General features: G+C 47.3%; 1 protein-coding gene across 2 annotated transcripts in view; it reads left to right on the top strand.

Moving 5' to 3' along the window:
* CHST8 (carbohydrate sulfotransferase 8) overlaps positions 1 to 16,694 on the top strand; it is a 128,884-nt gene that overhangs the window by 51,504 nt on the left and 60,686 nt on the right. Inside the window, exons 1-2 of one of the 2 annotated variants that reach the window (XM_032326268.1) lie at positions 10,760 to 11,181; positions 15,161 to 15,376. In XM_032326268.1, coding sequence (XP_032182159.1) covers positions 15,247 to 15,376 — 130 coding nt within the window. In that variant the 5' untranslated portion in view covers positions 10,760 to 11,181; positions 15,161 to 15,246. Of the gene's footprint in view, positions 1 to 10,759; positions 11,182 to 15,160; positions 15,377 to 16,694 lie in introns of those variants that run through there. The other variant, XM_032326267.1, reaches the window with a different exon arrangement.

The following is a 16,694-nucleotide window of genomic DNA, read 5'->3' as shown; positions in this document are numbered from 1 at the left end:
CCCAGGTGCCTCCTCCCCCTAATTAAGGATTTTTAGATGACAAAGGTGACTGTGGATACAGTGGAATCCCCATCATTAGCCTTGTTTGGATTTCTGCCTTGAAATGAAGTCCATCCCTAAATTGAGGCGTGACTAAGTGTGGCTCAGTGTAGATGTTGAGACAGAGAGCAGTGGTCATGTAGGGAGGGGTTGACCTCAAGTGGGACTCGTCTCACCCAGACAAGCCTCAGAGAAACAAGGCTTTGTGGCTCAGAAAGAACCTGAGAGGGGTGCCTGTGTGGCTCAGTGGGTTAGGGCCTCTGCCTTTGGCTCAGGTCAGGGTCCTGGTGTCCTGGGATCAAGCCCCGCATCGGGCTGTCTGCTCTGCAGGGAGCCTGCTTCCTCCTCTCTCTCTCTCTGCCTGCCTCTCTGCCTACTTGTGATCTCTGTCTGTCAAATAAATAAGTAAAATCTTAAAAAAAAAAAGAAAGAAAGAAAGAAAGAAAGAACCTGAGAACACAATTTCAAGTTTAACACTTGGATTAGAGTCCTTTGTTCCCTCCACAAGGACAGAGTTGTCTTGAAGGGAAAGAGCTTGGCAGCTTTGGTCCATGGAGGCCAGCAGTGATCCAGATTTGTGGCAAGGGATGGGTGGCAGGTGTGCATAAGGGATGTCTTGGCTGAAAGTCCTCCTGCTCTGCCTGATTGTGGCCTTGTGCAAATTAAATTCACAAAAACACCTTTCTCTCCGGACATTTGTCTCATACCAGAGCTGCAAGGAACTTGAGAATTCATCTTCAGTGGATATTTTGGATGCAGGCTGGTTCTGAGATTAGGAAATCAACTTGTGAGGATCCCACAGCTTGGAGGGACAGCCAGGCCCAGAACCTGGGCTCCCCACTCTGAGCCTGGTATCCATCTTGTGACATCTGACTTCTTTGTTCAGGCTGCCTGGTCCACAAATGCAGCTCCCCTGTGTCCTGGGCATGAAGTTGACCCCTCTCCGGTGCTCCGCTCCTGGGCCCACAGGCAATCATCAGTGCAGTGAGGGAAACTAACAGATAGAGGGTGGTTTCTGCTCAGTTTCAACCTTTAGTTTGCTTTTGTTGATTTTTTTTTTTTTTACTGTGGTAAAATATGTATAATATTAAATTTACTGTTTTTTTTTTTTAAAGTTTTTGTTAATTTATTCATTTATCTGCACACTCAATGGGGGGCTTGAGCTCAAGACTCCAAGATCAAGAATGACATGCACTTTTGGCTGAGCCAGCCCTGCACCCCTAAGATATACTGTTTTAATCATTTTAAGTCCAGAGGCATTAAATACATTCACATTGCTGTGCAATCGTCCCCAACATCCATCTCTAGAACTTCCTTCAACTTCCCCAGCTGAAACTCTGTGTCCATTAATCAACGAAGCCCCCTCCCCGCTCCCCTGGTAACCATGATTCTACATCCTGCCCCTGAACTGGACTGCGTGGAGTCATACAGTGTTCGTCCCGCTGCGCCTGGCTAGTTTCATGTACCACAGTGTCCTCCGTGCTCACCCATGTTGTAGCATGTGTTGTGTCTGTTGACTTATTCATGTGTTCATTTCTTTTGTTTTTATTTTTATTTTTTAAGGGCTTTATTTATTTATTTGACAGAGAGAAAGAGAGATCACAAGCAGGGAAAGCAGCCTCATTTGTTTTGTTTTCAGATTGAACATGTAAGTGGAATCATACAGTGTTTGTCTTTCTTAGTCTGAATTATTTCACTTAACAGAATACCCTCTTGTTCCATCCCTATTGCAAATGGCAAGATCCCATTCTTTTTTATAGATGAATAACATTGCATTGTGTGTGTGTGTGTGTGTGTGTGTGTGTGTGTGTGTGTGTGTATGCTTTTAGGTATGTGTGTATATATATATATATACAATATCTTTATCCACTCATCTATTGATGGACAGACACTTGGGTTACTTCCATATCTTGGCTATTGCAAAAAAAAAAATGCTGTAGTGAACATAGTCTTTTTTTTTTTTAAAGATTTTATTTATTTATTTGACAGGCAGAGATCACAAGTAAGCAGAGAGGCAAGCAGAGAGAGAGAGAGGAAGGGAAGCAGGCTCCCCACTGAGCAGAGAGCCCGATATGTGGCTCAATCCCAGGACCCTGAGATCATGACCTGAGCCAAAGGCAGAGGCTTTAACCGATTGAGCCACCCAGGTGCCCCCATATTATCTTTTTGAATTACTTGTTTTTATTTTCTTTGGGCAAATACCAAGAAGCAGAATTGCTAGGTCATATAGTATTTCTATTTTTAATTTTTTGAGGAACTTCCATACTGTTTCAAATAGGAGCTGCCCCAATTTACATTCCCACCAACCATGCATTGAGGGTTCCTTTTTCTCCACCTCTTTGCTAGCGTTTGTTGTTTCTTGTGTTTTTTATTTTAGCCATTCTGACAGGTGTGAGGTGGTATCTCACTGTGGTTTTGATTTGCATTTCCCTACTCATTAGTGATATTGGGCATCTTTTCATGGGTCTATTGGCCATCTGTATGTCTTCTTTGGAAAAATGTCTATACAGGTCTTCTGACCATTTTTAAATGAGATTATTTGTGAGGTTTTGCACTGAGTTGAGTGAGAGCTTTATATATTTTAGATATTAACCGCTGAGCAGATATCATTCGCAAAAATCTTCCCTCACTCAGTAGGTTGCCTTTTCATTTTGTTGATGGTTTCCTTTGCTGTACAAAAGCTTTTTCATTTGCTGTAGTCCCAATTGTTTGTTTTTGCATTTGTTTCCTTTGCCAGGGAAAACATATCTAGAAAAATATTGCTAAGGGGTGCCTAGGTGGCTCAGTTGGTTAAGCTTCTGTCTTCTGCTCAGGTCATGGTGCCAGGGTCATAGGACCAAGCCCCCACATCAGGTTCTCTGCTCACTGGGTTATCTGCATCTCGCTCTCTCTCTGCCAACCCCTTGCTCATGCTCTCTTGCACTCTCTCTCTATCAAAGAAATAAATAAAATACTTAAAAGAAAAAAGAAAGATATTGCTCAGGCCAATGCCTGAGAATTTACTGCTTATGTTTTCTTTTAGGATTTTTATGGCTTTAGGCCTTACATTTAGGTCTTTAACCCATTTTGCATTTATTTTTGTGTATGGTGAAAGTGGTCCAGTTTAATTCTTTTGCATGTAGCTCTCCATTTGCCCCAACGCTATTTATTGAAGGGACTGTCTTTTTCCTGCTGTTAATTTTTGCCTTTTTTTGTTGAAGATCAATTGACTATATAATTGTGAATTTATTTCTGGGCTCTCTATTTTGTTCTGTTGATCTATGTGTCTATGTGCCAGAACCATCCTGTTTTGATTACTGTAGCTTTGTAGTATAGTTTGAAATCTGGGATTGTGATACTTCCTGCGTTGTTCTTTCTCAGGATGCTTTGGCTGTTTGGGGTCTTTTGTGGTTCCATATAAATTTTAGGATTATTTTTTGCAGTTCTGTAAAAATAATATTGGCATTTTGAGAGGGATTGCATTGCATCTGTAAATTGCTTTGGGTCGTATGGACATTTTAAATATTTTAATTCTTCCAATCCATAACTATGGTGTATCTTCCTATTAATCATTGTCAGTTTCTTTCATCAATGTTTTACAGTTTTCAGAATATAAGTCTTTACCTCCTTGGCTGAATCTATTTGAAGATATCCTGTTCTTTTTGATACAATTATAAATGGGATTGTTTTCTTAATTTCATTTCTGTGAGTTACTTGTGAGTTACTAGTGTATAGAAATGCAACATTTCTGTATCTTGATTTCACATCCTATAACTGCACTGAATTCCTTTATTAGATCTAATAGTTTTTTGGTGGAATCTTTAGGGTTATATATGTATACTTCTCTATATAGTATTGTCTACATATCAGTTGCTAATAGTGACATTTTGTTTCTTCCTCAACAATTTGGAAGCTTTCTATTTCTTTTTCTTGTCAAATTGCTATGGCTTGGACTTCCAATACTATGTTGAATAAAAGTGGTGAGAGGAGTCTCTTTGTCTTATTCCTAGTTTTAGAGGAAAAGCTTTTGGCTTTTCATCATTGAGTATGATGTTAACTGTGGGTTTGTCATATATGACCTTTATTATGTTGAGGTATGTTCTCTCTATACACCCTCTGTTGAGAGTTTATCATGAGTGAATGCTGAATTTTGTCAAATGCTTTTTCTGCGTCTACTGAGATGATCATTTGACTTTATCTTTCATTTTGTGTATGTTGTGTATTTGTGTTGTTTTGTGAGTGCTAAACAACTATCCTGCATCCCTGGAATAAATCTCACTTGATATGCTGAATGATGCTTTTCATGCAGTTTCAAATTCAGTTTGCTAATATTTTGTTTGGGGAGTTTTGCATCTGTGTTCATCAGGGATATTGGTCTGTTATTTTGTTTTTTTGTCATGGCTATATCTGGCTCGGGTATTAGGGTAATGTTGTCCTTATAGAATTAATTTGGAAACATTTCTTCCTCTTCTATTTTTGGGAATAGTTTGAGAAGGATAGGTATTACCTCTTCCTTAATTGTTTGGTAAAAATTTACCTGTAAAGCCATCTGGTTCTGGGGGCACCTGGGTGGCTCAGTGGGTTAAGCCGCTGCCTTCGGCTTGGGTTGTGATCTCAGGGTCCTGGGATCAAGTCCCGCATCAGGCTCTCTGCTCAGCGGGGAGCCTGCTTCCCTCTCACTCTCTCTGCCTGCTTCTCTGCCTACTTGTGATCTCTGTCAAATAAATAAATAAAATCTTAAAAAAAAAAGCCATCTGGGTCTGGACTTTTGCTTTTTGGGAGTTTTTTGATTACTCATTTAATTTCACTACTAGTAATTCGTTCAAATTTCATAGTTCTTCCTGATTCAGTTGTGAAAGATTGTATGTGTTTAACAGTCTATCCATCTGTTCTAAGTTGTCCAATTTGTTGACTTTTTTTTTTTTTTAGTAGTCCCTTATAATCCTTTGTATTTCTGTGCTCTTGGTTGTAACTTCTCTTTTGTTTTTTATTTTATGTATGTTAGTCCTCTCTTTTTCTTGATGAAAAAGCTAAATGTTTATTAATTCTATCTTTTCAAAGAACCAGCTAATCGTTTCATTGATCTTCTATATGGTTTGTTTGTTTGTTCGTTGGTCCCTATTTCACTTATTACTGCTCTGTCTTTATTATTTCCTTCCTTCTACCAACGTTGTGCCTTTTTTGTTCTTTTTCGAGCTCCTTTAGGTATAAGGTTAGATTATTTGAGATTCTTCTTGCTTTTGGAGGTAGGCCCATATCATTATAAGCTTCCTTCTTTTTTTTCTTTCTTTTTTAAAGATTTTATTTATTTGACAGACAGAGACCACAAGTAGGCAGAGAGGCAGGCAGAGAGAGAGGAAGGGAAGCAGGCTCCCTGCTGAGCAGAGAACCCAATACAGGGCTCCATCCCAGGATGCTGATATCATGACCTGAGTTGAAAGCAAAGGCTTTAACCCACTAAGCCACCCAGGCACCCCATAAACTTCCCTCTTAGAACTGCTTTTGGTGTTGTCCCAGAGATTTTGAACCATTCTGTTTTCATTTTCCTTTGTCTCCATGTATTTTTTTTGTTTCCTCTTTGATTTCCTCTTTGATCTACCAGTGACTTAGTAATGTGTTCCTTGGCTTCTACACATCTGTGTTTTTTCCAGTTTTTTCTTATAATTGATTTTTAGTTTTACACCATTGTAGTTGGAAAAGATGCTTGATATGATTTCAATCATAAATTTATTGAGACTTGTTTTGTGGCCTAACATATGATCTATCCTGAAAAATGTTTTATGTGCACTTGAAAAGAATGTATATTCTGCTGTTTTTAGATGAAATGTTCTGTATATATCTGTTAAGCCCATCTGGTGTAATGTGTCATTCAAAACTGCTGTTTCCTTATTGATTTTCTGTCTAGATGATCTATCCATTGATGTAAATGGGGTGTTAAAATCCCCTACTATTATTGGAGTACTCTCAATTTCTCTCTTTATGTCTGTTAATATTTGCTTTATATATTTAGATGCTCCTATGTTACGTGCACAGATATTTACAATTATATCCTCTTGTGGGAGTAATCCTTTTATCATTATACAATGTCCTTCTTTTTCCTCTTGCTACAGTCTTTGATTGCTTGCTATCCTCACTTTTTTTTTTCTTCCACTTGCATGGATTATCTTTTTATCATCCCCTCAGTTTTAGTCTTTATGTGTCTTAGATCTGAATGAGTCTCTTGAAGCATATAGTTGGGTTAGTTTTTCTGTATATTTAGTCACCCTGTGTCTTTTGATTGCAGCATTTACCCCAGTTACATTTAAAGTAATTATTGAAAAGCATGTATTTGTTGTCATTTGTTAATTATGTTTGTGATTGTTTTTGTAATTCTCTGTTCATTTCTTCTCTTCCTCTCTTCTCTTGTGTTTAATGTCTTTTAGTGTTACACTTGGGATCCTTTCTCTTTATTTTTTGTGTATCTATGATAGGTTTTTGGTTTCTGGTTACTATGAGGTTCATATGTAACATCCTATGTTTATAGCAGTTTATATTAAGTTAATGGTCATTTAGGTTTGAACACACTTTAAAAGCACTAATTTTTTTTTTTATTTGACAGACAGATCACAAGTAGTCAGAGAGGCAGGCAGAGAGAGAGAGGAGGAGGAGGCAGGCTCCCCGCTGAGCAGAGAGCCCGATGCAGGACTCGATCCCAGGACCCTGAGATCATGACCTGAGCCGAAGGCAGAGGCTTTAACCACTGAGCCACCCAGTTGCCCCTAAAAGCACTAAATTTTTACTCCCCCTCCACATTTTATGTATAAGATGTCATATTTTACATATTTTTACTTTATGTAAAGTAATTTACATTACTTTTTTAACTTTTTTAGATATAATTGATTTTACTGCTTTTATGTTTTAACCTTCATACTAGCTTTCTAAGTGATTGATCTACTACCTTTACTATATGTTTGCTTTATCAGTTAAAGTTTTTTCTGTCATAATTTTCTTACTTCTAGTTATGGGTCTTTTCTTTTACCGGAAGAATTCCCTTTAACATTTCTTATAGTCTAGTTTAGTGGTGATGCACTCCTTTATCTTTTGTCTGGAAAACACTTTATCTTTCTTTCAATTCTGAACATTGCTGGGTAGAGTATTCTTGGTTATAGGTTTCTTCCTTTCAGTACTTTAAATTCTTCAGGCTGTTTTCTGCTGGCCTGCAAAGTTTCTGCTGAAAAATCAGCTGTAGCCTTATGGGGTTTCCCAAGTATGTAACTGTTTTTCTCCTGTTGCTTTTAAAATTCTCTCTTTATCTTTAGTTTTTGCTATACTTTGCAATAATTACAATAATTGTAATTATTGTGTGTCTTGATGTGGACCCCCTTGGGTTCATCTTGTTTGGAGCTCTCTGGGATTCCTGGATCTGGATATCTCTTTCCTTCCCCAGGTTAGGGAAGTTTTCAGTTATTATTTCTTCAAATAAGATTTCTATCTCCTTTTCTCTCTCTTTTCTCCATCTGAGACTCCTGTAATGTGAATGTTATTTTGCTTGATGTTGTCACAGAAGTCCCTTAACTTATTTTCATTTTTAAAAAACCTTTTTTCTTATTTCAGTCTAGTTGTTTTTTACTACCCTGACTTCCAGATCATTGATCTGTTCTTTGCATTCTCTAATCTGTTGATTTTTCTGGCGTATTTTTCATTTCACTTATTGTGTTCTTCAGCTCTGACTGGTTCTTTTTAAATACTTTCTATCTCTTTGTTGAAGTTCTTATTGAGTTCTTCCAGTCTCCTCTCAAGTCTGGTGAGTATCTATAACCATTAATTTGAATTCTTTATCAGATAGATTCCTTATCTGTGTTTTGTTTAGCTTGTATTCTAGGGTTTTGTCTTGTTCTTGTGTTTGAATTCTATACCTCTGCCTCCTTACTTTGTCTGAGTCTGCAGTTGTTCTGTATGTATATATGTGGTGCTCCTCTATGTGGGCTGGAAGCACCCTCTAGTTAGGACTGGGCTGAGTGCTGAGGGTGCACTGGTGGATGGAGCCAGTTTTCAGCCTAACTTGTCTGGTGGGCGGGGCTTGACTCACATGCTATTGGATAAAAGGGTCATGTGCTAGTTGGTAGGGCTCATTCCCTCACTCCCTTGGTCAGGATTTGTTCTGGAGATGTGCCATTTCTGAATAGAGCTACCTGTTGGGTGTGGGCACTGATAGTCACTCTGGCAGGGCATCGGTCCCAGCTGGGGCTGCTCATTGTGGGAGCCACTTTGGAGAGGTGCCTGCTGGTAGGTTGGTTTGGTGGGGGGTGGGGCTAGTCTTCAGAAGAATTCTGGGGCAGGGCAAGTTAGATGGAGAGTGTCAGAACTGGCTACCTCAAGCATCTGGCCAAGACAAAAGGCAGGCAAGAGAAATAGCACCTACCAGGACTTCCCATTCCTGGAGAAAACTCTCACAGATCCCTAACCCTTCAACACATACCCTAGAATTAGTCAGTCCATAAATCCCCTTCATGTATACCCCTGATGCTTTTTTTTTTTTAAAGATTTTATTTATTTATTTGACAGAGAGAAATCACAAGTACACTGAGAGGCAGGCAGAGAGAGAGAGAGAAGGAAGCAGGCTCCCTGCTAAGCAGAGAGCCCGATGCGGGACTCGATCCCAGGACCCTGAGATCATGACCCGAGCCGAAGGCAGCGGCTTAACCCACTGAGCCACCCAGGCCCCCCCCCCCCCGATGCTTTTTAAATTGCTGCTTCTGTTGCTGGCTCTCGGGCCCAGTGATAGAGTGCACTGGCCCTTTAAGACTGGAGAATAGGTTTCCTATAAACCTCCAACTCTTCCAAAGGTAAATCGGGCTGATTTTCAAAGCCAGACATCATGGGGGCTCATCTTCTCTGTGCAGGTCCTCAGGGCCAGGGATGCCTGATGTGGGCTATTCCTCTTCACTCCTCCACACCTGTGATGTCCCTCCTGCTTGTGGATTGCCACGCCGGGGGTTTGGTTCCCGACTTTGTCTCTGACCCTCGTACACTTCTCAATATGGCCTTCTCTTGATGTCTTTAGCTCAGGAAGATGTTTGGCTAGGCTTCAGGTTGTTTTCAGAGTGAGCTGTCACACATGTAGTTGATGCTTCAGTATGTCCCCAGGTGGAGGTGAACTTAGGATTGTCCCTCTCCACTGTCTTCCCCCACTTTCCTCATTGACTTTGGATCAACACATTAAAACTTCAGTTTTGCGTAGGAGTTTCCTAGCATAATCCATTTTATGGCATCTAAATGACTTGTATATTTGTACTTATGTATATTAATACATACATATATATATATATATATATATATATATATATATATATATGAATAGATTCCACATTTACCTCCATGAGTGTATTGGTCTTTAAGCCCCATGATTTGAACTCTGCCTTACCAAAATGAGGATATAAAAGAGGCATCCTTGCGGTGAGTGTGCGTTGGGTATGTGGGAGCTGCCAGGTTCCATCAGGATCTCTAATGGACCCCACTTCCTCACCTCCTCTTTTCTCACAGGACTGAGCTCCTCTTTGGACCTAATTCTAACCCAGACCTGATCAAAATAAACCCACAGCTCCCTGAGAAAGCATAACCTTTTAGAAATACCAGGTCTGTGGAGTACCTCTCTGCAGATGGCCTAGATATGCTCACACCACATACAACACAGGTTAAGTTGATCACCTGCCTTGTGCCAGACACTGTGCTAAGTGCTGGGTATATGAAGGTGTGGAGAGGGTGTGACACTGCTCTCGGGGCTCCACGAGTTTGAGACAGGTGTGTGAACACTCTCCGCATGGTGAGAGAAGGGCTGTTATCGAGGTAACACATGCTTATGGGATTGGGGTTGCTGAATCTGCATCCCAGATTCTGCCAGGGTGGGACTCGGTTTCTTTACCTGCAGAATAACTGTCCTCTAGCCTACCTCATAAAATGCCCTAAAAGTGAAGTCTTGGGCAGAGATGGTATCCACGGTGTAGTCCTTCCCCTGAAAGCAATCAGGACATCATAGCTTGTGACTCCTTGGCCAGGCTCTCAGAGATCCCTCGCTGCAACTGTGTGTTTGCAGGCTTCCCCTCTGCCTGTGTGTGTAAGCAGTGGTGGAAAGCTGGGCTGTAACCTAGTCGATTCGTGGGGTCAAGGCTTTGGGGCTGTTTGAGCCTGATTTGTGCCTTTACCTCTGCCTTAGGGCTCCCTTTCTCCCACCCAGCAGAAAGTATGGGGAATTGGAGGGAATCCCTGCCTTATAATTCAGAGGAGTAGGGCAGGTGAACTGCCTTCCCCAGGAGAGGGGAGCACCCATGCGAGCTGGGTGTGCTGAGGCTAGGCTCTGCTCATTTCAGGACCCAGGTCAGCGCCCTCTTGCATCTGGCAGGGCAGGACTGCACAACCCCGCCTCTGTCTGTCTTGTAGTCATTCGTCACCCTTGCTGGGCATTGCAACTTTATGCCTACGCATAAAAACTAGAGGGACTCATCCCAGAGTTTGCTGCTGCCGCTGCTGCTGTTAGGTTTTAATTAGCTGCAGGATTTTAATGAGCTGAAATCAAGAAGAACCCCATCTCAGAAGCAAGCAGGAGCCACACACACGGAAGAACTTGTCTGACAAAACAGATGGAGGTGGCGTTCTCGGGGGACTGGGCTGTGTGCTCCGTTTCAGTGAGGAGCAAATGAGTTCCTGAGGCCAGGAGGCTGAGCAGGGAAGGCGGGAGGTCAGCCCCATCGCAGGAGGCTTGTCAGGGGCGGAGCGGAGGTTCAGCCTCCTCTGCCCGCGGTGGAATGCTTGGTGCCGGATTCAAGGTGACGGCAGTGCCTGGCTCCATTCTCCTCAAGTTGCCATAGCAGCCTCTCTCCCGATGAGCAGCTCCTCCTGGAGCCCTCAGCCGGGAGGGACGTCATTGTTCGCTCCTGCCCGTGCACGGAGGAGACTGACTGGACAGAGAACTTTCTGGGGCCCAGGGTCCACACACCAAGTGGGTGCTCCCAGGAGCACAGGGCCGGACGCCTCCGGCTGCCTCCAGTGGGGCACTGGAGTGGGTCCTCACAGCCCGAGGGGTTCCTCTGGGTGACTGGGGGAAAGCATCCAGGCCTTGGAGCAGCCGCAGCCAAGCGTGTCCTTGGAGCCATCCGTCCATCGCCTGCCGGCCTGTCGCCACTGGAGGTGCGTGCGTTTTGGCTGAATTCCCAAGTCCTTGCTTGTGCCCTAAAGTGAATTTTCCCGAGACAAATTTTTAAATCGGATAAATAAGGAAATGGGAGGAATCCTTGGCCCTGACCTGTGTCCCAGGAGGTGTTTGCAAAATTAATTGCATTTTTTTTTCCTTACAGTAAAAATTGGTGATGCCATTCAGGCCTCAGGGAGAGCACGCCACTGGGAAATCTAGGGATTGTGAGGACAGGACAAGTGGGCCGTTTATTTTTCTTGCCTTACTCCTCCTCACTCTGCCCTCAGTTACTTGAATTTTCTTATTGTCTGTTGGTCCTGGAAGAGAGGCAGGGAGGTGGGGGGTGGGGGGGACTTGTCAGGGGAGCCGAGTGGGATGCTGCGCACTGTAAGGCTGTAACAGTCCCAGGTGGGAGTGGAGGACTGTGAGTATGTCTACGGGGCCCTGGGCAGCCTGGCCCCGGCCTGTGACAGATCACGGAGGCCACTCCCCCTACAGCAGCCCAACTCCCAGGAGACAAGCAGCCTTGGACCAGCATCTCCCCGTAGCCTTGAAAATAACATGTGACTTTGAAGACAAGGACCCTCGTGGGAACAATAGAGGATCAGATACACACACTCCCTGGAGGGTCGGGTGATCGCCTATCCACCCTCCACCTTTAAAGGAAGGAGGTTCCTATGGGTTCTATGATGTTGGCCCCCTCCTGGGGCGGTGAAGACCCAGCCAGCCTGCAAACCAGTTACCCAGGAGGGGAGGCATGTTAACCTTTTGATTCCATTTGCACATAGCAGGGAGTTGGCTGATTAGATGGTCTGCAGTGAGAACTAAACACTGAGAGGAAGGCGTCTGAGGGGAATGCTGGAGTCTGATGCTTAGGGAGGGTTCAGGGAGAGCCACGCCTGCCTCTAATGCCAGCTTCCCTGGGCATGGAGAACAGAGAGGGTGCTGTATTCTCCTGGACGTCAACAAAAGGTTGGGTCTCTGAGACCAGACACTTGAATGGTTGATGCTTCCGCTGTGGTGAAGGTGCAGGTCCTAGGGCTGATTTTCTCCCCCTAACCCTCGCCCCCCAGATTGGGGGCCAGGGATGTGGTCCTCATCCTGGTTCCCAGGCACGTGGGCTGCTGGAGGCTGGCTCTGTGTTGGGGGTTGGGGGTCGGTTCAGAAACAAGCGAGGACAGGTCGCAGCTGCAGAATGGGGGAAGTCTGTATTGGCTTGGACTGTGACAGTGGGGCAGTGACTGGGAGTGGGAGGGGACTGACCAATCCTTCCAGAGCCACTTTGGCCTTGCCAGCTCCTGCAAACAATGCAGTGATGATAGCATGTTCTTCTGAGCCACCCCCGACAACCTGCTTTTTTCCCATCCACTAGAGCCTTTGCACCAAGATCGGGTGGCACTTTATTAGCTGTTTTACTGGGCAGCAGTGGGCCCCAGCCATAAACTGGCCACTCTCTTTCCCTTCCTTTCTACCTTCCTCTCTCTATCCCTCACCCTAGGTCAGATGGACCTCCTGGCCTCGTGTCTGACCCAGGAGGCCCGTGAGGCTGCAGGCAGCATGCGACCACCCCAGCCCCACACATCAGGGCTTTGTGGTACTTTCTTTACAGCTTGTGGCCTTGCTGGGGACTGTCGATGGTGTGTGCGTGCGTGCTGTGTGTGCATACGTGTGTGTATGTCTGTTAGAGCCCTTGCATCTGATCTGGAAGGGCCTTGAGCTGCCTCCCCTGCTCCCTATCTGAGGGTCTTGTCCCTGTCGAATCCATGTGTGTGACACTTTCCCACTCTTCTGACTCCTTTCCATGGGGGTTAACCAGAGGGGGGTTAAGCCCACTGCTTTGGGACAGGAGGCCCTCTGCCCCCCCCTTCCCCCAGACCTCGAGGCTGGCCCTGCACAAAGGGCCTGTCACTGGGAGACTGAAGGACACAGTGTTGAGAGTGACCTTGTCCTTCAGAGGGGCCTGGGACCTGCACCACTGCGTTTGTGTCTTTGCAGGACGTTGAGCCAGGCACTGCCCCCCACCCCCCACCGCCAGGACAGTCCCATCCTGGGCAGCCACAGAGGGAGACGCCACAGAGCCCCACAAGGGACTTCAGGGTTTGAGCCTTTGGGGACATGCGGCTGCCTATTTTTACCCACTGCAAGCCCCCTGCAACGGTGTCCCTGGTGATGGCGGGCGCAGCTATCTTTCTTTGGGGTGGGGGCCATTGCCAGGAGGTCGGGGCCAATGGCAAATTGAGCCGGCTCCAGAGACAAAACAGCCCTCCTCGGTGCTGCCTCCCGAACATAAAAGCTGGGAGGTCGTGGGAACCACCTGCTCAGCACGGCCCAGAGAGCCCTGCGCTCAGACGTGTTCTCGTGCATAGAGGCCTGGGGCAGGTTAATTAAAGTTAACTGAGTGAAAACATAATTACAGAGACTGCAGAGGGGAGAAACCCAAACCTGCAATTTAACACTCAGCCCCAGAGCTTTGCTGAGAACAGTCTAGACCTTGGGAATTTTTGTCTGGGCTGGGGAGGGAAGGACTCCTCTGACTTCCTGCCTCATGCTCCCCCAGGAGCATGAGTTCACAGAGGGACAGGAGCTGGGGCTTCCTCCCCCAATGCCTGGGTGCTTGGTCAGGAATGGGTTCCTTGACCACAGTACAGTGCCCAAGGAGACTCCAGGCGGGGAAGAGTCCTTGTGCCAAGCAGCACATCTGGTCTGGGGATCTAACCACCTACCTGTGATCTCAGAAACTGCCCACCTCGTCTTAGCCTCCTTTAGAGCTGTCCTGTGTCAGGGCGGAGGAAGCTCCCGCAAGGCCTTTGGGTAGAGAGAGGATGGTGTCTCTGCCCAGACTAGTAGGAATGGGTGAAAGCAAGGGGACAGAGCGGCCTTTCTCTAAAAGGGGGGGGGGTCTCAAATCCCTGCCCGTCCAGCATGACCTCCTGTGCAGATCCCTCTTCAGCACCTGTCCCACTCCACCCATGTCATACCCCACTGCAGGATCTTACCTCCTTCCTATGAGCAAATGGCCTCGGGCTGCCCCCATCTCGACCCACAGCCTGGCCCAGTTGGAGTCACTCGTTGGTATGTGGGGTGTTTGGCATTTCTGGCTCTGCCCTTCAGGAGGAACTGGGGTAAGGGGCAAGTCACCTGGGCACGCTCTGGGTCGGTGGTGACGGGTGCCCATCGGCAGGAACACAAGGGAGGTTGTCACCTGCCTCTGAGCCTGGGATCTGTCAAATGTGGGTCTGGCTGCCTCAGCTCCAGGCCCGAGTGCCTCAAGAACGGGAGTAGCTTGGTCTGGCTAGAGCTTCAGTTCCCTGTGACGCAGCTGACTAGCCGGTGGAGTCTCTATTCTGCTAGCCCACCCATCTGTCAGGGAGACACAGCCCTGGCTGGTGAGAGCAGCCACCAGGTGGGGGATTCTCTGTCCCTGACAGCCTCTGGGCCTGGGAGGCTCCTTCCCAAAGCATCTGGCTCTGGAGGGATACTTGTCCCCAACACCCTGCAGAGAGGAGCCAGGGCAGAGAGATCCAAGAGCTTCTCTGTCCACCAGGCCACTTGTAAGGGACAAGGACCCAAATTGCTGGGCCTGTACCTAGACCCCCTATAGGGACCTATAAGGACACCAGTTCTTCTGGAAGCTCAGAGTGCCTGGACAGTGCAGGGGCTGATACTGGCTGTGGGTCTCTGGGGCCCCACCCTGGGCTCCCCCAGGCAGAGTCCAGAGAGTATCCCCTTTGGTTTTTCTGGGGGTGCAGATACAGGAGCCCCTGCTGGGAAGCTGGTGTCCCAGCCACAGGTGGTGACTAGACCTCCCTCAGCCTCCTTGGGCTTGGAGAAGTGGAAGGGACATGCCTGAGTAAGTTGTAAAGGACGGAGGAGTCGGGGGTCATACTTGGTCGCAGGCAGTGACTGGGGCCTCAGCCCACACGAGTTGTCTTGTGTCTCGGTGATGGACCCTCTTTCTCCCCGTCTGCCCCGTAGACCGTGCCCTGATGGATGCATGGTGTGGACGATGAAGGAAGAACGCACCTCCCACACCCGAGAGGTGACCCCGGAGCAAGCCCCGGATGACCGCACGAGCCGGAACCATGCGGCTGGCCTGCATGTTCTCATCCATCCTGCTGTTCGGAGCCGCAGGCCTCCTTCTCTTCATCAGCCTGCAGGACCCCACGGAGCTCGCCCCTCAGCAGCTGCCAGGTGAGCCCCTGCGCTGGGCCCTGCTGCCCGCGCGCCCCAGCTTTCCTGTCTGAAGGGCAGGCCTCCGTGGCTGCCCCGGTCCCTAGTTTGTGCCCAGAGCCCCGGCAGGCAGAGGAGGGGGCCTGACCTTCTCCTGGCGGGCATCAGCCTCTGGCCTCTAGTCTGTGGTCTCTGGCCTGTGCCCTCCTCTTAAAATGATAGCCAGGCTCTCATCCGCTTGTTGCCTTTGGTGAAGTTGAGGCTTAAGGAGGATTCTGCCATCTCTGGGGGGCCTCTCCCATGTGGTCTGGGATATTAGAGGGTGAATGACTTCTCCTTGAGCTCATGCCCCTCCATGGGACTCTGCTTCTCTGCCAACCCTGGGACTCCTCAAATCCAGGCCCTTTGGCCTGGGCAGAGGGGGTCAAGCTACCTCCTGCCTTTGTGAGGCTGAGATTGTTCCTCCTGGCATCTGCCTGCTGCCTGCATCCCACGTGTCCCTCATGAGCCATGGAGAGGAGCGCCCTTCCTGACTTGCAGAGATCTGCTGAGGACAGGTGGAAGAGAAAGTGGAAGGGATGGTTCTGGAGCCTCAGGCAGGCAGAATATGGAGAGGGGGAGCTCAGGCAAGGAGCCTCATGCTGAGACCCAGCCCCCACTCATCTCTCAGTGGTGGGCCTGGGACCTTTAGTGGGGAAGTCTGTGAAGATACCCGTGTGCTCCAGGACACGGACAATATGGAAGACGAGTAGAGGCTGTGGGCTTTGGCAGAGAAATTCCTGCACCAGTCTGCAGAAGAGCAGGGCCCTGCATAGGGCACCTGGCCCTCAGGGAGGGGGGCCCAGGTACTCGGGCCTACAGCCCCCTCCCCAGCTCTGCCCTCACCTCTGGCTGGCTCAGCCATCCTTTGCATAGACTGAAGTCCTGTAGGCATCAGATGGAAAGTCAGAAGGAGCACCAGGAGGCTAGAATGAGGCCTGGCAGCTGCCCCAGGCGGGGAGGCGGATGAGTTCACTCTTTCATCAAGAATCAGTAAGAGTCAGCCAGGGTGGTGGGACCCCAGGAGACAGCAGGTGAGTCACTGGGACTGACTCATGCCTGGGCCAGGCCCTCAGGGATAGTGGCTGTCAGAAGCGGGTCTAGGTTCTCCCCAGCTTCTGGAGAAGCAAGGATACTGCCTGCTTCTGAGCTGGCTCCTCTCGGGACTTTATAGCCCCATGTGAGCTTTAGAGTCGCTGGTGGCCCTGTGGCAGCAGAACCTGGCCCTGTAGGGTAAGGCTGTCAGGCGGGCTGAGATCAGATCCCCTAGGCGTAGGGTTATCTGTGCTGAACAAGGGCC

The sequence above is a fragment of the Mustela erminea genome, chromosome 19 (assembly GCF_009829155.1).
Source record: "Mustela erminea isolate mMusErm1 chromosome 19, mMusErm1.Pri, whole genome shotgun sequence".
NCBI lineage: Eukaryota > Metazoa > Chordata > Mammalia > Carnivora > Mustelidae > Mustela > Mustela erminea.
The sequence above is the reverse complement of the archived record's forward strand: the minus strand, read 5'-3'. Positions and strand labels throughout refer to the sequence as shown.